Source organism: Dendropsophus ebraccatus, chromosome 12, assembly GCF_027789765.1.
Source record: "Dendropsophus ebraccatus isolate aDenEbr1 chromosome 12, aDenEbr1.pat, whole genome shotgun sequence".
Classification (NCBI taxonomy): Eukaryota; Metazoa; Chordata; class Amphibia; order Anura; family Hylidae; genus Dendropsophus; species Dendropsophus ebraccatus.
Genome location: NC_091465.1, coordinates 12,382,909 through 12,409,236, shown reverse-complemented (window position 1 = coordinate 12,409,236; position 26,328 = coordinate 12,382,909). Strand labels below are relative to the sequence as shown.

Here is a 26,328-nt window from a genome sequence, read left to right as displayed (position 1 = left end):
GTGGTGGGACACCGCGCGCACACACACTCACACACCAGTTTTTTAAGGAGAATTCCTGCAAATTTTTGTTTATTAAAGTATTGTATTGACCCTCCCCCCCCCAAAAAAAAAAAATAAAGTTATGCAAATCCCCAATATACACTTATTACGGGAAATGCGCATTACGGGAAGTGCTTTTTTCCCTGCACTTACTAATGCATCAAGGCTTCACTTCCTGGATAAAATGGTGATGTCACTTCCTGGATAACATGGTGATGTCACTTCCTGGATAAAATGGTGATGTCACTTCCTGGATAACATGGTGATGTCACTTCCTGGATAAAATGGTGATGTCACTTCCTGGATAACATGGTAATGTCATGACCCGACTTCCAGAACTGTGCAGGCTGTGGCTGCTGGAGAGGATGATGGCAGGGGGACACTGAGGGACACAGGGCACTGGAGGGACACTGAGCATCCCTCTGCTGTCATCCTCTCCAGCAGCCACAGCCCACACAGCTCTGGAAGTTGGGTCGGGACATCACCATTTTATCCATGTATGTGCATTTCCCGTAATAAGTGCATATTTGTGATTTGTATAACTTTTGGGGGGCAATACAATAATTTATTAAAATTTTTTGCTGGACTTCTCCTTTAACCCCTTAACGAGCACGGGCATATAGTTATGCCCTGAGGTCGTTAAGGTAGTTCAGAGGAGGGTTGCGTGATGACCCCGCTCTAAGCCGCTGGGATCCTGGGTGCTTTATGCAGCTCGGGACCACAGCTATTATCGGGCACGGTCCGATCGTTGTGCCTGCTAATTAGCTTTTTAAATGCAGCTGTAAAAGTTGCACTCCCCTGGTGTCTAGTTAGTGGGGGGGGGGGGGGATCGCATCAAATCCAGAAAAATTGTAATAAAAAGGGACCAAAAAAGTCATATATGCGCAATCAAGGTACCGATAGAAAGAACACATCATGGCGCAACAAATGACACCTCCCACAGCCCCATAGACCAAAGGATAAAAGCGCCATAAGCATGGTAATAGAGCAAATTTAAAGAACATATATTTTTTTAAAAAAAAGTCTTAATTTTTTAAAAAACACCAAATAAAATAAAAGTTATACAAGTTACATATCTTTGTAATCGTTCTAATTTGAGGAACATGTAAAACAACACAGTTTAACCCCAGGGCGAACAGCGTAAATACCCCCCCACCCCCCCCCCCCCCCCCCCCCCCCCAAATAAAAAAAAAAATGTGTGTGTGTTTTTTTTTTTGTTTTTTTTTTCTCAATTTCACCACACATTTAATTTTTTTCTGGTTTTGCAGTGCTCTTTATTCAAAAATTCAGCCAATCATTGCAAAGTACAATTAGTGGCGCAAAAAATAAGGGCTCATGTGGGTTTCTAGGTGAAAAATTGCAATTGCTATGGCCTTTTAAACACAAGGAGGAAAAAGCGAAACCGCAAAAATGGAAATTGGTCCGGTCTTTAAGGGGTTAATGCTGCAGTTCTGCCATGTCAGCTTTGCCCTACCAGATTCTGCAAATGCAGCAGGCAAGGGATGAGCACCAAACGGTCTCAGCTCACTGCTGGTCTGAAATGTAGCCCTTATTCGCACCCTACCTTGCCTGGATTGAGGTTGACTGGTTTGTCCCCCTGACATGTAAGATTTAGGAAAGCCTAGCTGTCACCTATCCCCGGCTAAGCTGAAGTTGAGGTTGCAGCAGCTATGCTGAGAGTATGAGGAGGTGGCAGAGGAGGAAGATTGGTAGGAGGAGGAGGAGCCAACAGGAGGCAAGGACTGACATTCAGTGCACACCTTTTCTCTTTGACATGTCAATTGGTGGGCAGGGATGGCCCACTTAGAAAAGCATTGGTGACTGAGAATCCCAAAGAACAGTATATAGGAACATATATATCACTACAAATTATTTTTTTTTTCCATTTTGTTTTGTTTTTATAACTTTCTCCTCCAGCCGAAAAGGGAGCATTTCAAAGGGCAGCAATTTTAAATGCTCTCATTCAGAACCAGGGCTGTGGATTCCATACTATTATGAAGACACCATTACAGCCTCTGGGATACTTCCCTTATTATCTGTTTAAACATAAAACTGAGTTATTTATCTAAAGATGACTGTTGTTTGATGTGAATTTTTTATCACAGGGTCCCATGACGGCGCATGAAGAACAGAACTCATGATGTTATAAGTAATGTTTACTGATACTTAGCAAATTAAATCTTAGTTATTATATGAAGACATTGAGCTCCGGTGTACAGGTAGTCACCCTGTCTGGGATAGAAGATTAGATGATGGATTCCAGCACCTATAAGCAATATAATGTACACGGCTTTAATTCTAGACAACATCTGGAGCATTACTTGTCAGATAAACCTGATATGGCCTTTGAAGTAGATATCTTAAAATTCCCAATAGAAAATTTTGCAAAAACTTTTGCCGAAGGTATGTATCCTAATCTTTCTGTGTTTAATTGGTTTTATAGTTTTTGATGCTTTGTATTATAGACCAATTTCTTTTCTTACACCAAGAGTATTTTATTATCATATCCATCTTACATAGACCAATACTCACCCACCACCTAATGTCCAAAAGGAGAGGAGATAAAATACATTCTTATCGGCACATAAAGTGTCCCTGTTGTTCTAACTTTAAAAACCTAAATCAGCAGTAGATGTGATATAAAGCAAGTTTGCAATTTACATAATTTTTTACTTATCATGGAAAATACGGCACTTCCTGTCTTCTGACTCAGGAAGTCCAGTGTATCCCAGGTCATCTGAGCACTCACCGAGAAGGCAGTAATGTGATTGACAGACAGATTGAGCCGTGACTCTCTGTACTGGCCGGAATTCCTGTGATTTTTTTTTTCCAATCATCTCAAGACTAAAAAGCTTCAGGAGACTGGACCTGGATTTCTGGTAAGTATAACTTTAACAGCATGATAAAAAAATAAATGAATTTACAGTATATTGCAATCTTGCTTTATATCACATCTACTGTAAGATTTTGATAATTATAGCGACAGGGACACTTTAAATGACTGGATTGTATATCCTAAATAAATAAATGAAAATAATAAACTTGTTTCTTTGTGTGGTAGAGATCAGAGGGGTGACCTGTTTAGTTTTTTTTTAAATCTAGATTGTATTTGCCAAAATCTTTTGTTCAGCGCAAGCTATCTCTTAACACTCAATCATTTTATTCTCGGGTCACCACTAATAGGAGAAATGTTATAAATTTTTATGTTGTCTATCATAGCTACAAAGGTGCCGCTATTACTTATGGCGACGGATAACCCGTTGCGCATTCTGCAGCATAGTTTGGTGCCACAGGCACCTCTCACCCATCTGGTGTCTGTACTGTCCCTGTCCCACAGGAGATTACAGAGTCAACGTTGAATGGTGCTGCTAGATAGGAGGCTGCAGTCCTGGCTGAAAGAATGTATATGTGTGGTGTCCCACCACAGGTGTTGCTATTCGTTACACCCTTCGGAAAAGCCTGCACTTATTGTGTAAGATGGCAAAGAAGTTAGTGATAAAGTTTCGCCACTAGTTGTCGCTATTGTAGATGTGTGTATTTAGATGCTGCACGACTGAACTATTTAAAGGGTTATTGTTTCTTTCCATGTCACATGGATCTATGAAACTATGTGGATCTGTTCTTCTCTCCTATTATCGCTCTCTTTACTTTTTCTGTTGCCCTCTTCACCCACTCACAGCACACTTTAGACACGCTGAGGGAAGGAAGTCACATGGGTAGAGGAGGTGGTTAGGTCTTTCGTGTTGGACATTGTAGAGCAGTCATGTCAAACTCTGGCCCTTGGGGCCATTATCTTTGGCCCGCCAGGCAATTCAGAGTTTGAATTACATCTAGTCCACCAAGACTATGGGGGAGGGCTGGCTACTATATGAGACTATGGGGGAGGGCTGGCTACTATATGAGACTATGGGGGAGGGCTGGCTACTATATAAGAGACTATGGGGGAGGGCTGGCTACTATATGAGACTATTGGGGAGGGCTGGCTACTATATGAGACTATGGGGAGGGCTGGCTACTATATAAGAGACTAATGGGGAGGGCTGGTTACTATATGACACTATTGGGGAAGGCTGGCTACTATATAAGAGACTATAGGGAGGGCTGGCTACTATTTAAGACTATTGGGGAGGGCTGGATACTACAGTGTGTGAGACTACTGGGGAGGGCTGGCTACTATATAAGAGACTATGGGGGAGGGCTGGCTACTAAATAAGAGACTATGGGGAGGTCTGGCTACTATATAAGACTATTGGGGAAAGCTGGCTATTATATAAGACTATTGGGGAGGGCTGGCTACTATATGAGACTACTGGGGAGGGCTGACTATTGTATAAGAGACTATAGGGGAGGGCTGGCTACTATATAAGAGACTATAGGGGAGGTCTGGCTGCTATATAAGACTATTGGGGAGGGCTGGCTAGTATATAAGAGACTACTGGGGAGTGCTGACTACTATATTAGAGACTATGGGGAGGGTGGGCTACTATATAAGACTATTGGGGAGGGCTGGCTACTATATGAGACACTTGCGGGGGGGGGGGGGCTGGCTACTATTTGGACACTATTGGGAGGGATGGCTAATATGTGGGGCAATTTTGGTTGGGTTGGCTATTTCATGGGGTAATATTGGGGAGTTGGCTATTACATGGGTTGGGGTTTAATCATATCATAGCAATTTATCATGTCATTTATCACAGTGCACAGTGCTGGGAGACACACACCACTACTAGTGCCAGGACCGCCGCATTCGCCTTTCAATAATTATCAAGGTTGGCCCGCGACTTTGTCCAGTTTTTTAATTTTGGCCCACTGTGTATTTGAGTTTGATACCCCTGTTGTAGAGGAAGGACGCAAGCTAGACAGCTCTACAGTGGTCCTCTCTGGGCCCTGGCCCTCTGCCAGGTCCCCTACTCGAGTACATTCTTAGTCAGAATGCCGTATGGGTAGGATGCAAGACAGGACACAGCTAACAGTTTTCTTCTCAGTAACGCTACACAGCACCATGCAGTGTTATAACCTCTTTCAGGACAAGACAAGTCAGAGACAACCTAAACCCATGCAGAGGACTAGGAGTGTTACAGAGCAGGACAGTATCCACAGACAGCAGTAAGCTAGGAACTGATCCAGATAGAGCAAAGTTGCTAAGGTCTATAAACTCTATCTCGCAGTGCTGTTGTCAGCAGGGAACCCTCAGCATTCCGCTCATCCCAGGTAACAAGGTCTGGGGCCTGTGTCACCCTCTAGGACGAGTCCCCCAAATCTAGTGGGCACAAGATGGTGCGAAGACCAAAAGGTCAACAGGAACAGGTATACTCTTCTTCTACTTCTAAGTATTCTTCTACCTCCTCCTCCAACATCCCGGCAGAGCACAGTACTACTTGGGTTGAGACTCTCACAACATCCTCCTCTCTGCTAATCTGATTGTTTGTATCTCTCAACACGCTCCACTACATCACTATTGCAGATCTGGTTGCTGTTTTGGCAAGTATTTGTTTACAGGTATTATCAAGTGTCTTATCAAGTGCTTTATCAAGGGAACTATCAAGTGTAACCTATTTTGTCAAAGCACAGCTGTATAACTTGCTGCACACAAGAACCTTTCAAGTAAACTAAGCTTATTTATGTTAAAGAGACTCTGTGATTCTTCACGCCACGCCAACACAGCACAAATTACAACCTTGGGACACTTCCCCTTTTTGTGGGTGACAGTTCCGATTGTCCGGGAGGGTCACTATACCACTCTGGCCATCCGTGACTACACTAACTCAAGGGACCCAGTAGCATCCCAGCAGGACACCACAGGGGAAAAGCGTACAACCGGATTATAAAATAAAAGCAGGCGTGTCAGCACACCTGTATGCCTATCCGGCACTGGCTTCACAACATAACATCTTAAGGTCTGGCTGTATCTCGGGCAACCACCTCCGGAGTGGCATCATACATGTTTCAGAAGTGCAGTTTTGTTTAACCTAGTGTTGGAGTCGCTTTTTGCATCTTCGCTGTATCCTGGGGAGCCAACCCCGGTACATGGCTTACAGATCTGCATTGTTCTGTAACCTGCCTGTCATAGGCATTGCTCATGAGATTTAGCCTCAGGGCTGAGCCTCATGAGCTTCCATAGCTTTGTCATAGCAACCATCAGGGCTGTGCGATCACTTCCGCACAGCCCCAATGGTAAGAAGAAGGCAATCCTTCCTATCTTCTGCACTATAGGTGCTGCAATTGCACTGATCACAGCATATATTATGTTAATTGTCAGCATCAGAGCTTCTGCACCTGTTTCATGCCAGGATGTAGCTGTACGTCCTTGAGCAGTAACTCACCGCAAAAAAGGATGTACAGTTACATTCTCGGTCCAGAAGAGGTTAAAAGGTCAGGATGGTTGTATAAAAGTGGGGAGGCAAAGAGGCCCTGACAGCAAACTCAAGTCTTAATGGTGTCCTAGTTATGGTGAAGACCATAAAAGTGACTACAGTGCCTTTACATGACATTACAGTGATCACCAGAGGGCTACTTTGCCTTTTTCATGTCCATCTGGCCCATCAGGACAATTACTTCCACAACCTATTTGAGCAATAGTACTGCCGATATTATAGTCTCTTCATTTATATATTGTCCATCTTCTTTTTTCCTAAATTAGCACTTTTAGCATATAGTACCTGCCTTCCAAGTTGGCTCCCTTCCAGGAATGGTGTTGGTACTACGCGCATGCCCTTTAGTTGTCTTTCTTCCAGCCAACGGAGCTTTATTCAGCTCCGATACCGCTTAACTCTCTTATGCACATGCGCCCGATCTCCACTACTAAGACTGATACTATGGGGGAAATTTATGAAAGGGTGTAAATATACACCTGGTGTAAACTGCCCACAGCAACCAATCACAGCTCAGATTTCGGCTCTGGTAAAATATAAGAGGAGCTGTGATTGGTTGCTCTGGGCAGTTTACACCAGGTGTATATTTACACTCTTTTATAAATTCCCCCCTATATGTCTAAACTCAGACCCACTGATACATATTATACTTTCTCTACCAGCCAGCTGGTTTCTACAAACTCACTACGCTTAATGGGCTTTCTGTTCTATCAATGCATATTTCTAAGCATGGAATTTGCATCTTTTAGATTTATTTATAATTGTTCAAATTTCCTTTGTGGTCCTAATTCTACAATTTATTTATTCCTTAATTCCTTTAATTTCATTACCAATTTTAGGTTTTATCTTAATTTTATGTTTGGTCGATATTACCTAACCCAATCATGTGACTCACCTGGATGTGATGCAATGTATTGTTTACCTTTCCTTCGATCATGTGACTAGAATAGGTACCTCAAACGCATATCACATGCTCGATTGTGACACAATGAATTTTATACAAATCACATTTTTTTACTGAAATTTTATTTACAAATATCTATTGGTTACAATATGTGTTTCAGTATTATGATTCTTATTGTTATTGCCTTTTGTGGGCGGGTACCCGCGGCTGGAATTTGGCTATTTGCATCCATTCGTGTACACGTCCTCCTGAGCTTGATAAAGAGGCATTTCAGCTTTGAAACGCGTTGCTTTTACTTTTACTTGCACTTTCTTTCACTGGCTTAACCTGAGACGCAGGTGGATCCTCGTCTCCGGCTTTTTTGAAGTGGCTGCATACTACTGTGCTTACACATTTTGTGCTCTTGGACCAGGTAACTTTATTCCTCACCATTTGTCTACACCATCACCTGTTGATACTGATTCACCCAGGGAGCGCCTGTTTTTCATGATGTCCCCGGACGTCAAATTGGGGAAAAAAGTTAGGCCAAGTGAAATAAGGGGCCATGGGAAGCATTAGGACCAGTTCACAAGGAGTAAGACTGGTGGAATTTCGCGGCAGAGAGTTTCGACCAGCCTCCATGTCATACTGGCGGTCTATGGGAGGGCTCGCGCGCCTCATCTCTCCGTGCATAAGAATTGACTTGTCAGTTCTTCCAGGTGCAGAGTCGCAGAGAGAGGAGGCGTGAGCCCTTTCCATAGACTGCCAGTATGATATGGAGACTGGTGGGATTCCGTCAGTTTAGCTCCATGTGAACTGGCCCTTTTGTATTATATTGAGTTACATGGGAAGCACGCTCTGTAATACACAGGGTCGTAAATAAAAATCTGCATAAAAAAGGAGGTAATGAGAAAAATTAGTTTTAAAAAAAGGGTATATCATAAAAACCATGTGAGATAGTGGCCAGACACAGATGCAATGAAGGCAAGCGGTATCCTGAAGATCTGAGGTACCCTGCTAAAAATCTGGAGCTTGTTCCTCGGAGGTCCAGTGCTAGCAATGTCCCCCTGTCTGAAGCTTTGCTGCCCCATGGACCACAGATGCCACAGCCTGAGGTGCCACATTGAGACCCCTGGTTATCAACATCTATAAAGGTTACATGCATTAGACATTTCATTATTCAGAACATTTCTTTGCAGGTCACATTACAGGAGATGTGCTGGTTGACATAAGTGTTGGTTCCATGATTTATCAACTCTATGCGGCCTGTGAGTTTTTCAAACACATCATAGTGCTGAAGATCAACGACCAATGTGTCATGGAGCTGAAGAGATGGCTGGACACACGGACAGGAGCGTTTAACTGGGAACATGTCACAAAACTTCATGCAGAGATAGGAGGAAACTGGTAAGATATATAGCCACACCCGATTCTGGACTAGTAGCTGTTAGTGATGAGGTCCGAGCTTGGTACTCGAGTATTAGGGTACTTGATGGAATGAGCATCTCCTGATACTCAAGACAATGGCATCTTCCTCTTCCTGCATGTTTCCTGCTTTTATTTCAGCCAATCATCATGCAGGAGAATCTTTGGGAGCTCGTAGCATCACGTGGGAACCCTACATGTTAATAGCAGCGATTGACTGGCCAGATCAGATGACCTGGGCATATAAAAATCAGGTCCCTGGGTGCTCGCGTCAGACACAGGCTAGAAGAGATTAGGGAGAGAGCTGCTGTCTGACAGGGAGAGTGTTAGGTAGGGAATTAGTGTGCGGTTAGGAAGGAATCCGACACCAAGAACCCAACAGTCCTTCTAAGGGCTTAAATTTTTCTATATATATATATATATATATATATATATATATATATATATATGTGTGTGTGTGTGTTTTTTTTTTGTTTTTTTGTTTTTTTTCTTTGCTACTCTTGGCTCCTGGCTTGGGCTTGTAGTGCAGCTGTCAGTAGTCAATTTGTCCTGTTGCTGACATTTTCTTGGCTGGCTGGGATCTGTAGTTCAGCTATACCTATCCTCACTGTGCATGCTGCCCCTGCTGTTTCCTGTCCATTTCCGTGGTGTTTCCATAATTTTCTGAGGTTTCCAGGTTTTCACGCAACCTTCCCTGTGCAGAGCTTTGGTCCCCTGCAAAAATGCTTGAGTTTCCCATTGAATTCAATGGGGTTCGTTACTCGAAACAAGCACCTGAGCATTTTAGTACTCACTCATCTCTAGTAGCTGTGCATAATAGTAATTCCATAAAGTTATAAGTAAACTCATAAAGTTAAATATTTTTGGAAATACATTCATTCACAAACTTATCTCCCTCTCCGATGTTGCTCTTTTTCCCTGGTTGACTGCTCCTTATCTAGGTTACCGACCACCGCTCTGCATTATGAGCAGTGGTCGGACTGATAGCCGGAATACGAAAATATAAATTTATTTGCAAAAACATTTAACTTGATGAATTTCACAAGCTTAACTATATTAGTTGAGATAGGAATATCGAGTCCTTCCACCAATACTGGAAACCAACGATCCAAAGCGATCTACTGAGCTTTCTTGCTGTTGTTTATAACTTTTTCTTTTTCCCGTTTCTTTCAGTGACCAGTTACAGGATAAAGAAGGAAAAGTGAGATCAGCAATTCCACATGTAGTTATATGTGACCTTGAGAAGGAGAATATGACGGATCCCATAGTCTTACCACCAGCCGATTGTATCATCAGTTATGGGCTTCTAGATTCTATCTGCAAAGACCAAGATGATTACATCAGATATCTGAGGAAGTTCTCAGGGTTCCTGAAACCTGGCGGACACTTCATATTAGTTGGGGCTATAAATATGACATATTACACTGTAGGGAAAGACAAGTTCTGTGCTTTCACATATGATGAGGATTTTGTCAGGAAAGCTCTAGCTGGAGAAGGATTTGTTATTGAAGACTGTCAGGTTCAGAAGAGAACGGCCGTGAGTGAACTTTGTGACTATAAAGCCTTCATATTCATTGCCGCCCACAAGGAGAAGTAGATCTTAATAGAACCTTAAAGCTATATAAATTTGTAACTTACTTCTATTTAGAAATCTCCAGTCTTCCAGTACTTATCAGCTGCTGTACATCCTGGTGTATCCTTTTCAGCCTGACATAGTGCTCTCTGCTGCTAGCTCTGTCCATGTCAGGAAATCCCCACAGAAAACCTCTCTTGTTCAGCACAGTTCATGTAATGAACAGAGGTGGCAGCAGAGAGCCCTGTGTAAGACTGGAAGGAAAACTTCCCTTCCTGCAGGACATACAGCAGCTGATAAGTACTAAAACATTTTAGATTTTTGAATAGAAGTAATTAACAAATTTGTAGAACTTTTTGACACCAGTTGTTTTGAAAAAAAAATTTCCCCCGCAGTACCCTTTTAGTACTAAGCCAATTTTCATTTTCAGCAAAGAGAAAGTAGTGTGAGTTCTACTGCTTGTAGCTTGGCGAGGTTCACCTTATTATTCCTATACCCCAAGGAAATATATTGCAAAATACTTGTATACAAAGAGGGAGTTACGGTTCTTTAGATAAGTTTAAAAGAGAGTGTGGAGAAGTTGCAATTAAATAGTAGGAAATTCGAATTGTAGAGAATTTAATAATTGTATTTGATAAAGCTAAAATTCTGTAGACATATATTTGTAGATACAGACATATAGTATAAAATTGGGCACATTATGAGCTTGAATAGATGACAATTAGATAAAAAGTAAGAATAAAAATAAGTAAAAAGGTATAGGTATAGTTCCAAGAAATTATACATTCAATAAATAACTTATTATGTATATGAGTTCATCAATACTTGGTATTCGGCATCATATAAGTTCTTCAATACTTAGTATTTATAATTGTCTTTGTTGCAATCAAAACGATCATATAAGTATCTGTAGGTTTTCGGCTGTGCGCAGCGGCGCGCACGGGATTTATGTAGAGGCAGTCTGCCTCTACATAAATCTCTGTAGCGCCAGAGCTGCGGGGGCATTTTTAAGTCCGGCGCAGAAAACGCCGGACTTAATAAATTTCCCCCATGGTGTGTTGGACAACGCTCCCAAAATCCATGGGCTGTCTCGCGCTGTTCCTCTGTGAGGTATGGCAAAATTGCTGTCAACTGGATTACGGCTGTTGGCCGTAGATGTCAAAAATAGCAGGTGCTTCAGCATTGTGTGCTGCTCGTATATAGGCAATTGAGGTCTTGCGCATGCGTGCTTCAGGATGTTGCCCGCGGGACCTCATTGAAATTAGAATTTTCCTTGTGCCTGGTGGTTTATTGGTGATGAGGTCCGTCAAATCAAATTCTGTGTTTGATAATCGTTTACGCTTTGTGCTGGCAAGTAGATCTGAAATGTTGACTAATAGCTGGATGAGTTTGATTTGATGGACCCCTTTACCAATAAACCACCAGGCACAAGAAAAAATGAAATTTGGCGCCAACATCGGGCAACATCCTGAAGCACGCATGCGCAGGTCTCCAATTGCCTATATACGAGCGGCACAAAGCGCTGAAGCGTCTGCTATTCATGACATCTAACAGGCCAACAGCGGTAATCCAGCAGACAGCAGGCGCACGGAGGAACAGCGCGAGACAGCCCATGAATTTGGTGAGCGGTGTCTAACACACTATGGGAGAGATTTATCAAACATGGTGTAAAGTGAAATTGGCCCAGTTGCTCCTAGCAACCAATCAGATTCCACCTTTCATTTTCCAAACAAGACCAGTTCTACTTTACACCAGTTTAATAAATCTCCCCTATGTGTATATCTAAAAATATATATCTACATGATTTTAGCTATGTGAAATTCAATTAGTAAATTTCTTAAATTTCATACAGTTATATTGCAATTCCTCCACACTCTATCTTTTTAACTTTTAACTCCCCTTTTGTATATAATTTTCATTTTTTTCTCACTTTAATTTTCTCCTTGTGTTTAAAAGGTCATAGTGCTTGCATTTTATCACCTACACATGAGCCCTTATTTTTTGCAACACCAATGGTAATTTCCAAAAACGACTTAATTTTTCGATAAAAAATCCTTCTTAGCCGGGAAAAAAAATTGTGCAGTGAAATTGAAATTAAAAGTGCAATACTTTTTATTTGGGGATAGACGAGTGTTGACGGGGTGTTTATGGTAAAACTAATAAGTTATCTCTGTTCCGCAAGTCAGTACAAATGAAACTATATTTGCAACATGTATCATTTTTATTTTATGTTTAATTAAAATTTATAAAAAAAAGAGTTCTTCAAATTGCTCTATTCTGATCCTTATAACACTTTTATTTGTTGGTCTATGGGACTGCGTGAGGGGTAATTTTTTTGCACCATGATCTTTTCTTTCTATTGGTGTCTTGCTTGCATATATGCGACTTTTTGATTGCTTTTTATTAAATTTTTTATGGATTTGATGTGCTACAAAAATTAACAATTTAGTACTTTGAAAGGTTTTTGCACTTACATTGTTAAACATGCATGATCAGAAATGTGATAATTTATTACTTCAGGCGTTACCAAATATGTTTATCAAATATTTTATTTTTATTTATAAAATAGAAAAAGGTGAGTGATTCAGACATTTATTAGAGGAGGGGATTGTTTTTATTGATTTTTCTTAATACTACACTTATCACTACAATAAAAACACAATGCTGCGTCAAATTTTCTCACAGTCTTTCCTTATTCTTGTGCCGTTAAGTAGGGAGAGTTGAACGAGCAGGGATAGCATCTGACTTTAATTAGGCAGCAATATTCACAGTGGTAGTTAGTGTAGGGAGAGAGCTGACTGAGTAGGGTTAAGAAGGTTGAGAAATTGTCAATGTAGGGAGGGAGAGCTGACCGTGTAGGGCTTGGAAGGTTAAAAAAATGGTCAGTGTAGGGAGGGTAACAGAATCCTGAGTTTTAGCACTATAAGGGTTCATTGCTAAACCTTGTAGTGACCAGGCGTCCTCTGTGAAAAAAACTTAAGAACCTAACAGTCCTTTTAAGGGCCAATTTCTATATATTTTTTTCTCATTAATCTTTCTGTCTGGCTCTGCTGTGTGCCAGTGATTGCCAATATATATGCACAGGCAAATAAAAGATACGCAAATGCTACCCACCTCGTAATTGACGTACTTAACGCTTTGCACCTGATCATCTGTATGCATGTCCATGACCGAAACGTATACTTCTACTGTACATTCGTTATTTGTTTGTGAATGTTCGGTGAAGACGAACTGATCACAATAAAAAAAAATCATTATGCGATCGTTTTAGCCTATCTCACACATAGGTGAAATCGTTGAAAGACTGTTTACACTGAACGATCTGTGAAGTTTTTGCGAACGATCAACAATGATTTGAGAACATGTTGAAAGATCAAAATGAACGATTTCTCGCTCGTCGCTTGATCGTTCGCTGTGTTCACATGTACGATTATCGTTCGAATTCGATCGTTATCGTACAAATTCGAACGATAAATCATTCCGTGTAAAACCACCATAAGTCACATATGAGTGGTGAGTAGGAAGCTCCAAGTTAGGCTTCAGCACATACAGGTGAGGAACAGCAGGGGGAAAAGAATTAAAATGTGCACACACAACAGCTTTTAATGCAGCAGTTCTGCCTTGTCAGCTTTGCCCTACCAGGTTCTCTATTTGAAATGTAGCCCTTTATTGCACCCTACCTTGCCTGGATGGAGGTTGAGTGGTTTGTCCCCCAGACACATAAGTTTCAGGAAAGCCTGCTGTCACTTATCCCCGGCTAAGCTGAAGTTGAGGTTGCAGCAGCTATGGGGAGAGTATGAGGAGGTGGCAGAGGAGGAAGATTGGTAGGAGGAGGAGGAGGCAAATGGAGGCAAGGACAGACATCTAGCAATCCAGGGTGGTGGTAGGACATGCGCAAAATGCTTCCCACCTGAGGCCCAGCCGCCAGTAAATTAACCCAGTGGACAATTAGGGAGATGTAATGTCCCTTCCCGGACTTACTGATCCGCGTATTGGTAATCATGTGGACCATGCGCCATACACACAGAGACCACTGATTCCTCGTAAAGAACATGGGACCCAAAGCAGTAGAGTGGCTGTTTATTCCATGAATCCCTTTGGAGTCCAATCTTTTAATCAGTATTGTACTATTATGGAGACACCATTTAAACCTCTGGGATTCTTTCCTTACTATCTAACCATAAACCTGAGCTGTTTATTTGAAGACAGTAGTTGTTTGATGTGAATATCACCCATTCCCATGACCGATGCATGAAGAACAGAACTCATGACAATATAATGTATAATGTATGATATGTTTATTGAAACTTAGTAAATTAAATCTTAGTGATTATATAAGACACTGAGCACCGGTGTAGAGGCAGTCACCCTGTCTGGGATAGAAGATTATTACACAATGGATTCCAGCAGCTATAAGCGCTATCATGTACACGGCATGGATTCTAGACAACATCTGGAGCATTATGCGTCAGATAAACCTGATAGGGTCTTTGAGGAGGATGTCTTAAAATTTCCAATAGAAAATTTTGCTAAAACTTTTGCTAAAGGTATGTAGCATAATCTTTCAATGTTTAATTGGTTTTATAGTCTTTGATGCTTTGTATTATGGACCAATTTCTTTCCTTACACCAAAAGTATCTTATTAGCGTATATTCATCTTACATAGACCAATACTCACCCACCACCTACTGCCCATGAGTAGATGAGAGAAAGTTCTTTCTTTTGGGCACTAAAAGTGTGACTGTTGTTATAACTTTAAAAACCTATATCAACAGTAGATGTAATATAAAGCAAGTTGGCAATTTACAGTCATTATTTTATTTTTTGTTATCATGGAAAATACGGCACTCTCTGTTTTTTTTTTCCCAAAGAGTCTAAAACACAAGAAATCCAGTGTTTCCCAGGTCATCTTAGTGTCACAAAGAGAAGGCAGTCACATGATTGACGGACACATTGAGCTGTGACTCTCTGCACTGGCCGGACTTCATGTGTTTAGTAGTTTTTGTTGTTTTTTTTTAACCAGCTCAAGACTAAAAAGGTTCATGAGACTGGACCTGGATTTCTGGTAAGTATAACTTTGTTTTACAGCACGATAACCAAAAATAGAAATAAAATTAATGAATGTATATTGCAAACTTGTCTTATATCACATCTACTCTTGAATTAGATTTTGAAATTTCTATCGACATTTTAACATACACTTTAAATGACTGGATTGTAAATCCTAGATAAATAACTGAAAATGATAAACTTGTTTCTTTGTGTGGTAGAGACCAGAGGGGGGACCTGTTTATGTTTTGTTTTTTGTTTTTGTTTTTTAATCTAGAATGTAAATCTGTTGTTCAGCGAAAGCTATTCCTTAACAATCAATCATTTCACCACTAATAGCAGAAATGTAATTTTTTAAATATTGGCTATCATACCTGCAAAGTTGCCACTATTACTTACTTTGTCTCAAGAAGGTGTATTACTGCATAATGGGGGAAAAAAATGCTTGGGGCACCATAAGCGGCACTATTTATCTAGTGCTATTGTCTTTAGGAGTTCAGCCTCTGTTGCACTGTTTTGGGGAAGGGGGGATGGATGACTATAGCTATGACAACAATTTTTTTTTTTATGATGTAAAGTATTTGGGGGCACTGTGTAACATAGCAGGTACAATAATATGGGTAAGGTTGGCAGCAACAGGCTCAGCATTGTGGATCATAAGTGCAAGGAGTTTGGTTATGTTATTAAATGGTCAGGACGGTGCTTTAAAATGGGGAGACAAAGATGTCCTGGCAGCAAACTCAGGTCTTAATGGTGTCCTAGTTATGCTGAATATCATATTGACTACAATGCCTTAACATGACATTATAGTGACTTGTAGATGGCTGCTTTGCCTTTTTCATGTTATTACTTCCACAACTTATCTCTGCAGAACATGGACACACATCTGAGGCTCCACACATTTCCAGGACTCCACCATCAAGGCAGTACTGGCAGTACAGCTGCCAGAGACCCAGCCCCGAACTAGAATCAGGGAGGCCTTCCCGACCCGTCATAAACATTTCTGACAGTATCAAAGCTCACCTGCCTGCCAGCCTGGTCTCTACATCTATACAGTAAGCTGGGTAAGCACCAGCCTACTATACAGAGATAGGGATCATAGGTGACAGGCAGGGAGGGACACACAGAAGCAAGATCCCCACCTAACACGCCCATGTACTACATATTAGTGTGTGTATGTTAAAAGTATGGATGTAAGGCTTCATTCTCACGTCCATAGTGTAGCCTTTAATTGCAGGTCCATAATTACGAATTTCACACCACAGAAGTTGGATGCAGCCCTAGAGCTGACAGGAAAACTTGGGTGCCGTCTATCTCACTTGGGGTCAAATGCCAAATGTTCGTGCTCAGATTAACCCAAGTGTGCTAGGGGTTCACCCTTCTTTGTCCATAACTAGAGAATTACATCATATTGCTGTGTTGGAGATACTACAGAACAGAGTGCAGTTATAGCACAAGAACTATAATACTTAATAATGAGGGATAAAAAGTAAACATAATAAACAATTGCAGAAAATATTGTACAGGGGGTGCATGTATGTAGTAAAGCCAATAAACAGGATAAAACTCAGACACTGTTCTTATCTTAAAAAGACTTCCCCCTTCCACGCAAATGCTTTAACGCCTCACATAAAAAAAATCATAACTCGTATAATTGCACAGAGCAGATCAGCGCTCTGGGGGCGGGGCTGTGATCCAAACGGCCTTCCCAGACACAGGACTACATTAAAACTGCACGAGAATGACATACCTTCATCAGGGCCGGTTTGAGCACAGGGCTTATCTGGGCAAGTTTCGGGGCCCACAGTGCCTCTAGCGGCCCAGAGAGGGAGAGGGGCCTGGTGTTCTAATGTTCAGTCGGCTCACTATAGTGCAGGGTGAGTGCTTAACATCAGAAGACACAGGGGCAGGACCTGCACTGAGAGAAAAAAAAGGTGAAGGACCTGATCACATGACCGGAAGTCCTCAACCTCACTGTGTAAAAAGCAAACGGACAGAGAGGAACAGGGAGAAGACTGAGCTGTATGTGCTGTGTGTCAGTGTCAGAGTGTATCAGTGTCTGTCTGTCAGTGTTTGTTTCAGACAGTGCCAGTCAGTCAGTGTGTGTCAGTGTCAGTCAGTGGCAATCAGTCAGTCAGTCAGTATCTGTGTCAATAATGTGTGTTTGTATATGTTAGGGGTATCTCAAGTGATTGTGCATAGTGTGTGGATGATGGGTGCTAGATGAGGGGCCTGCTGAGGCTCTGTCGCTCAAGGGCCCACAAAAATCTGTAACTAGCCCTGACCTTCATCCTCAGCACCCTGTGCACAATAGGGAGACAAATCTAACCTGCTGATAGTTCTATTTTAACATTGAGCTTCCTGTTATAGAACATAGGAGTACATAGAAAGCAGTCTGTATGGAGAGGGGAGCATCTTGTGTACAAAAAGTAAACAATGTGTGAGGAGAGGAGATCAAAATCAGTGGGAGAGGGAGCATTTAGTTCTAGAAGGGTTTGTGGAGCAGTCTGTGCAGAGGAGGGCAATGGAAGCAGACTGTATAGGGAGGAAATAAGAGCAGTCTGTGGGAAGGGTGATGGGAAGAAGTCTGTGAGAGAGGAGGAGAGCAGTTCTTTATAGATTTCTTTATAGATAGAGAAAAAAATGGGGCACCATGGGGAGCACTTTCTGTGAAAGAAGGGACCATATTAAGTAGTCAGTGATTGAAATAGGGGTATAGGGTACAGCCTATGTTGATAGAGAAAGTGGTATTTATCCAAAAGAGAGGGGCATGGGGAGCTGTCTGCATGGAAGAATAAAAGAAGTAGCATAGTGAGTAATAAATGTGAAAGAAAGAGCAGTGTGAGAAAGGAAGGAGCATGGAGGCAGTCTCTGTAAGAAAGAGAGGAGCATGCCGAAGCAGTCTGTATGGAGAGGAAGGCACTCTCTAATCTCTCTAGCAGAAGTTTTAAAGCATTAACCCCTTGCCTCCGCAGCCTGTTTTGGCCTAAATACCCAAGGCCGAATTTTTAACCCTTGAAAGTCTCACTTTATGTACAATAGTAATAACTCTGCGATGCTTTTAACTATCGCAGTTATTCTGAGATTGATTTTTCGTGACATATTCTTCTTTATGTTTGTGGTATACTTTTGTTGATACACTCAGCAAAAGTTCTTTTGTAAAAAAAAAAATAAGAAAAAAACCCTCAATATTTGAACAAAAAGAAAAATTTACATTTCTTTTTATACTTTTTATTACATTTATTTTTTTATGAACTGGTAAAATTAAAAAACACAGTATAGCAGCTTTTTTCATTATTCTTTTTCTTATATTTTTTAGGGGACGGGATTAGCAAAGAATTGTAATTTTGGTTCGTTTTTTATTAATTATTTGCTATGGTGTTAATCGGGCGGGATAATTATTGTAATGGGTTAATAGATGGGGTGTATTTTAAGGAATTAATTATAAGGAATTAATTATAATGGGGAATAGGGAATGTGTATATTTATTTATTTATTTATTTATTTATTTGTGTATTGTGTGTGGTTTTACTTTTATTTTTTGTCCCTATACATAAAACACATTACATCACATGATCTGTGCTGTAATGTATTAGTTACTAACCTGATCTGAGTATATAAGCTGCCAGTGTCTGACAGGTCATATACTCAGATCAGGCCAGCAACCCAGGAGCACGGATTGGCTTCTGGGTTGCCATGGCGACCTTGGAGACATGCAATTGCTTGCAAAGCTTTGAGGACTGAAGGAGGGAGCCGATCTCCCTCTTTACTTCCTATAAGCATGTGCGGTCGCACAGACCATGGCGTCTATGGGGTTAACTGCCCGAAGAGGAATGCGGCATTTCTCCAGGCAGTTGTGGCGGGAGGAGGCAATGTGCGGCAGCTGCCTCCCATTGTCTGATCACCGTAAGGGACAGCGGAGGGGGGGCAGGACAAGCATTGTGTCCAGGGAGGTCATAATGCAGGAATTTCCCCGCACATCAAACTGGGGGAAGGGGTTAAGTCAAATGAAAGTAGGGGCCATGGGACACATTCTGTATTATATTGAGTTACATGGGGATCACTCTCTGTAATAGACAGGGTCATAAATAACAATCTACATAAAAAGGAAATAACAAGAAAAATTTGTGTAAATAAAAAAAAAGGGTAGATCATAAAAAGCATTTGAGCTAGTGGCCGGATACAGATGCAATGAAGGCAAGCGGTATCCTGGAGATCTGAGGTACCATGCTTAAAATCTGGAGCTTGTTCCTCAGAGGTCCAATGCTTGCAATGCCCCCCCTGTGTGAAGCTCTCGTGCCCCATGGACCACAGATGATAGCCTCAGGTGCCACATGGAACCTACAGGGGAAATGTTTAAGACCCCTGGTTATCAACATCTATTAAGGTTTCATGCGTTAGACATTTCATTATTCAGAACATTTATTTGCAGGTCACATTATAGGAGACATCCTGGTTGACATCAGTCTTGGTTCCTCTGTCCATCATCTCTATGCGGCCTGTGAGTTCTTCAAACACATCATAGTACTGAAGGTCAGTGACCAATGCATCATGGAGATGAAGAGATGGCTGGACTCACGGACAGGAGCGTTTAACTGGGAACATGTCACAAAACTTCATGCAGAGATAGAAGGAAACAGGTGAGGTATATCTCCATATTTTAGGAATATTTACGTACTGTTGGAAAGGCGCAGCATAAGCTTAAAGAGGACCTGTCACCCCTCGTGCCGGGGTGACAGGCTCCCGACCCCTGTTAGATCCCCCTATACTTACGTGATCCTGCCGGGTCCCGCTTCATGATTTCAGCACACTGAGATTTCAGCGCCCGAAGCCCGGTGCGCGCGCTGAGAGATGAGTCCGATGCCCAAAGAGAATGACAGAGCATCAGACTCCCCATTCATTCTCTATGGGCGTCTGACTCTGCTGTCAGCCCGCGCGCCGGGCTTCGGGAGCTGATATCTCCGGGACCCGGCCGGCTCAGGAAGCGGGACCCGGCAGGATCATGTAAGTATAGGGGAATCTAACAGGGGGTCAGGAGCCTGTCACCCCGGCACGGGGGGTGACAGGTGTCCTTTAAGGGTACAAACACACTGGGCGTATCCGCAGTGGATTTCGCGAATTTGGATAGTGTAGTCACGGATGATGTAATCACAGGAGGCCAGAGCTGTGTAATAACCCTCACAAATAGTGGTAGGACCCGCCACCCACAGAAAGGGGAAATGTCCAATGGTTGCGGTGTAGGTACTGTGCAGGTGGTAGTGAATAATCACAGACTCAGTTGATAACGTTGATTGGGTTTACTACTTGTAAATGTGCAGCAGGAAATACAACGGATCTTGACATACACTTTATACAGTTCCAATAAATACACGAACATAGAACCACCAGATCTGTGGGATAAGTGCTGAGTAAGATGCAATAGAGTTGATAAGGTTGTACTGAGGTAGCGTGGTAAAAAGGAGAGTGTCGTGAGAGTCTCAACCCAATTAGTAATGTGCTCTGCTAGGATGTTGGAGTGCATAGAAGAATACTTGTAGATGAAAAAGAAGCAACCTGTGCCTGTGTTTTGACCTTTCCTATAGTCTTCACACCACCTTGTGCCCACTAGCTTTGGCGGAACCGTACCAATGGGTGACACAGGCCCCAGACCTTGTTAGAGATGGAGTTCATAGACTTTACGTAACTTTTCTCCACCCGCATCAGTTCCTAGCTCTGTGGCTATTTTATGGACACTTTCCTGCACTGTAGAACTCGTCCACGGTGTGGGTTGAGATGATCTGTTTGCTAGTTCTCTCTAGAAGGGCTTAGCAGTGCATCACACAGCGTGTTTGATGCTTCAAGAAAGAGATTTGCTAGAGCTGACTGTTCTCCGTCCTACCCATGCGGGGTACCGGATAAAAACTTCACTTGTAGAGGGGAGCTGGCAGAGGACCAGGGCCCAGGTAGAACCACGGTGGAGAGCTATCTAAGCTGCGTCCTTTCTCCACCAAAGCTTAGCTAAGACTCCTTCACCCAAGGGACTAACTTCCTAACCAGTGTGTAAGGTGCGCTGTATTTGGGTGGAAAGAGTGCAAAAAAAGAGGGAAAAATAAGGAGATGATAGGACAGAAGAAAGGAGAGATCCTACTGGTTAACAGAATCTGGTATACACACAAACAATAACCCTTTAAGACACTTCAGCCGTGCAGCTTCCATACTTCAGTTAAACAATACAGCGATATCTAATCTCCAATAACACTGTAGCTACAATGAGACCACAAAACGTACAGACTTTTATGAAGGGTGTGAATAGTAGCAACACCTGTAGTGGGACAACACATACAGTACAGGTATACAGGACCCTCAACCTATACACTACAGGTATACAGGACCCCCCTCCTCCACTATATAGTACACATATACAGGACCCCCAAACTATACAGTACAGAAATACAGGATGCCCCGAACTATACACTACAGTTATACAGGACCCCCCCCCAACTATGCAGTACAGGTATACAGAACCCCCCACTATACAGTACAGGTATACAGGACCCACCAACTCTACACTACTGGTATATAGGACCTCCCAATCACACACAGTACAGGTATACAGGACCCCCCAAGCTATACAGTACAAATATACAGGGCCTCAAATATACAGCACAGGTATACAGGACCCCCCCAACTATATACTACAGGTATACAGGACCAGCCCCCCAACTGTACAGTAAAGATATACAGGACCCCCAAACTATACACTACAGGTATGCAGGACCCCCAAGCTATACAGTAAAGGTATACAGGACCCCCCAAACTCTACACTATAGGTATACAAGACCTCCACCAACTATATACTACAGGTATACAGGACCTCCATCAACAGTATACTACAGGTATACAGGACCCCCCAACTATACAGCACAGGTATACAGGACTCCCTGAACTATACACTACAGGTATACAGGACATCCACCAACTATATATTTCAGGTATAGAAGACATCCACCAACTATATATTACAGGTATAAAGGACCCCCCAACTATACAGAACAGGTGTACAGGACTCCCTGAACTATACACTACAGGTATACCACCCCCCAAAGATTCACTGCAGACAGTTTCCTATTAAGCATCATTTGCAATGACCGTAAACTAGCCTCAAGGCCGATTACTGCAGGTGGCGGTATAAATCTGGATCCTACATGTTTTCCGTGTGAACAATTGTAGGTTGCTGATCCAGAGTTGAATCTGGTAAAAATCTTTAGGTTTATGCACCTGACAATAGCACTGCCAATGTTGTATATAACCAGGCTGTACATTACACTGCCAATGTTGTATATAACCAGGCTTTATATTACACTGCCAATGTTGTATATAACCTGGCTCTTTATAACACTGCCAATGTTGTATATAACCAGGCTCTTTATAACACTGCCAATGTTGTATATAACCAGGCTCTGTGTAACACTTGAGCAAAAGGAAAGTCAGCTCACCAAAGTGCAGTATATGTGTGCCGCTGTAATTCCCCAGGTCTGGAGCGCGTGGAGCATTATTGCGGGCCGTCTCCCGTATATAGACTTCAGTAAAGAAAAGGGTGATGTTCTTAGCTTGTTTGTTATTTTAAGATGCACGTTCAATAAAGTTATACACATTTTTTATGAAGCTGGGAGCCACCCTTTTCTTTACTGAAGTCTGTGTAACACTGCCAATGTTGTTTTTGGCCCGAGTTGTCCTTTAATTTACAAACGTATCTCCCTCTCCTGATATGGTTCTCTTTTCCCCTGTTGACTGCTGGTTATCAAGGTTACCGACCACCACTCTGCATTATGAGCAGTGGTCTGACTGATTGCCTGAATATGAAGTTGTAAATTTATTTGCCAAAACATTTAACTTTACTAGTTTCACAAATCTAACTGTTTTAGCTGAGGTCCACCAATACTGGATACCAATAATCCAAAGCGATCTACTGAGCTTACTTGCTGTTGTATATAACTTTTTATTTTTCCCGTTTCTTTCAGTGATCAGTTACAGGATAAAGAAGGAAAAGTGAGATCAGCAATTCCAAATGTTATGAAATGTGACCTTGCGAAAGAGAATATGACGGATCCCATAGTCTTACCACCAGCCGACTGTATCATCAGTTATGGGCTTCTAGATGTTATCAGCAAAGACCAAGATGATTACATCAGATATCTAAGGAAGATCTCAAGGTTGCTGAAACCTAGAGGACACCTGATATTGATTGGGGCTTTAAATATGACATATTACACAGTAGGGAAAGACAAGTACCATGGTTTCACATACAATGAGGATTTTGCCAGGAAAGCTGTAGTTGGAGAAGGATTTGTTATTGATGAGTGTAAGGTTAAGAAGAGAACGGCTGTGAGTGACCTACTTGACTATAAGGCCCTGATATTCATTGCAGCTCACAAGGAGAAGTAGGTCTTAGTAGAACCTTAAAGGGGTTATCCAGCGAAAATATATATTTTTTTCTTTCAAGTAAACTGGTTTCAGAAAGTAATATAGATATGTAAATTACTTCTATTTAAAAATCTAACGTTTTCCCATACTTCAGTCTGATACAGTGCTCTCTGCTGCCCCCTCTGTCCATTTCAGGAACTGTCCTGAGCAGGAGAGGTTTTCTATGGGAATTTGCTGTTGCTCTGAATAGTTCCTGACATAGACAGAGGTGGCAGCAGGGACTGAAAATAAAACACCACTACCTGCAGGATATACAACAGCTGATGAGTATGGGAAAACATGATATTTTTTAATAGAAGTAATTTACAAATCTGTATAACCTTCTGAAACCAGTTGATTTGAAAGAAAAAGATTTTCACTGGAAAACCCATTTAAAGTTTATTAAATTTGTAGCTTGCTTCTATTTAAAAATATCCTCTCTTCCAGTACTTATCAACTGCTGTATATCCTGTGGGAAGTGATGTATTCTTTCCAGTCTGACACAGTGCTCTCTATTGCCACCTCTGTCCATGTCAGGAAATCCCCACAGAAAACGTCTACTGCACAGCACAGCTCATGTCATGGACAGATGTGGCAGCAAAGAGCACTATGTCAAACTGGAAAGAAAACTTCATTTCCTGCAGGACATACAGCAGCTGATAAGTACCGAAAAACATGAGATTTTTAAAAAGAAGTAATTACAAATCTATAGAACTTTCTGACAACAGTTAATTTGAAATATTTTTTTTCTGGAGTACCCTTTTAAGTATTGTCTACATGTCAATAGTTCATGTATAGTGATAAGCGAATAGTGAAATATTCGATATTCGTACGAATATCTCCCTGATATTCGACTATTCGATCGAATATTCAATCCCATTAAAGTCTATGGGAACAAGTATTCGATTGTTGAAAAACATCTTTTCAACCACTTGGAAGTCACCAAGTCCACAATGACACCTCAGGGAGAGGGAAGGGAGATTTAAACGCTTATGGAATATTTATTGAATATTCAGCTTACTATTCGATAATATTCGATACTATTGAATACTTTACTATTCGATCGAATATCTATTCGATCAAACAGTAATCGCTTATGACTATTCATGTATTAAGCTTTAAAGAGGATGTACCACCAGGTACATCCTCTTTAACCTAAACCCACTGATCGAACGGCGCCGGCACGGGGAAGCCGCTGCCACGGTCCGCTTTTTGGACCGAGGCCCGGTTCCCGTGCATGCATCCCGTTCTATGCACTGGAACCGGCCGGGGCTCAAGCACTGGAGGCCGGCCGGGCCGCCCCCAGTGGGAGGGAATTCCCTACCCTGTATGACGTGGCTCCCTTAGAATGAATGGAGCCGCGTCATACAGGGTAGGGAATTCCCTCCCACTGGGGGCGGCCCGGCCGGCCTCCAGCGCTTGAGCACCGGACAGTTCCGGTGCATAGAACAGTGCCGTGCATGAGAACCGGGCCTCGGTCCGAAAAACGGACCGTGGCACCGGCTTCCCCATGCCGGCACCGTTCGATCAGTGGGTTTAGGTTAAAGAGAATGTACCTGGTGGTACATCCTCTTTAAAACAGGATATGATTATCATAACTGGGTTCCTTATCCTTTTAAGGCTATGTTCACATGTTGTATGAGACTGGGTGTTCAAAAAAGATCATCCTGGACGGTACTGCAGTACCGGCCTGATGATCTTTAGAGCCACTGAATTTGCATGTGGACGCATCCCTGCGGGCCCACATCCGAATTTCCCGCTGCTAACAATGGAGCGTGTGGCCGCAGCCGCACGCTCCATTGTGTGAACTGGCAGGGGTTTCTGCGGCTGCTTTTTAATGAATAGCGCCCATAGAAAACTGACATGTCAGTTTCTAGCGGCGCTGCTAGGGATCCCGGCCGGAGTTTATGCCATGTGTATACACTCCAGCCGGTATTCCATTGAAGGCAGCACTACGCAAGCTACATAGTAATCACGGCCGTTGTTGCAAATTGTTAGGTAGCTTACGTAGTGTGAACATAGGCTAATTCTTAATATTTTAAAAAAAAATTATACAGAATTTTGCCAGTTCAGACAATCAATTTCATGTACCCTATTATGTAATTGTGATTTGATAGATTACCTTGTTACACTGAGCAGTTACAGATAGAGTTGCTTTTTCTAGAAGGACTGCCCTGTCCTGCATTTCAAATGGAAACCCCTGATTACATTGTGCAGTTTCAACAAACTTTGCATAAATTATTACTACAAGTAAATACAAAAAAAAAACTTTTATGCAATTCACTTGCTAACTGAGTGCTGGATTCACAGCTACCCTGCTCAGTGCTGCTCTATAATGTCCTACATAATGCTGCAGATTTCAGAGTCTGCTATAGAGATATTATGGAGGGCAAGATCTTTATTTATGTGTGCACAGTGTATGAAGGCAACAAAGCAGCTAGTCTACACCCATTCTGGAGAAGAGCTAAGAGAAAGATAGTAATGGAAGTCTGCAGATAGGGCCAGGATAAGGAATCTTGGTGTCCCAGGTAGACAAGGCCAACAAT

At 42.0% G+C, this 26,328-nt stretch overlaps 2 protein-coding genes across 2 annotated transcripts; both read left to right on the top strand.

Annotated features, from left to right (window-relative positions):
- Nucleotides 1–2,247: 2,247 nt before the first annotated feature.
- Nucleotides 2,248–12,891, top strand: LOC138769056 (nicotinamide N-methyltransferase-like). Its single transcript, XM_069947231.1, has 3 exons — nucleotides 2,248–2,442; nucleotides 8,493–8,700; nucleotides 9,892–12,891. The coding sequence occupies exons 1-3, from the start codon at nucleotides 2,289–2,291 to the stop codon at nucleotides 10,313–10,315; spliced, it is 786 nt and encodes a 261-aa protein (XP_069803332.1). The 5' UTR covers nucleotides 2,248–2,288; the 3' UTR covers nucleotides 10,316–12,891.
- A 1,765-nt stretch (nucleotides 12,892–14,656) lies between these two features.
- Nucleotides 14,657–24,130, top strand: LOC138769619 (nicotinamide N-methyltransferase-like). Its single transcript, XM_069948211.1, has 3 exons — nucleotides 14,657–14,838; nucleotides 19,773–19,980; nucleotides 23,341–24,130. The coding sequence occupies exons 1-3, from the start codon at nucleotides 14,688–14,690 to the stop codon at nucleotides 23,762–23,764; spliced, it is 783 nt and encodes a 260-aa protein (XP_069804312.1). The 5' UTR covers nucleotides 14,657–14,687; the 3' UTR covers nucleotides 23,765–24,130.
- Nucleotides 24,131–26,328: the final 2,198 nt, after the last annotated feature.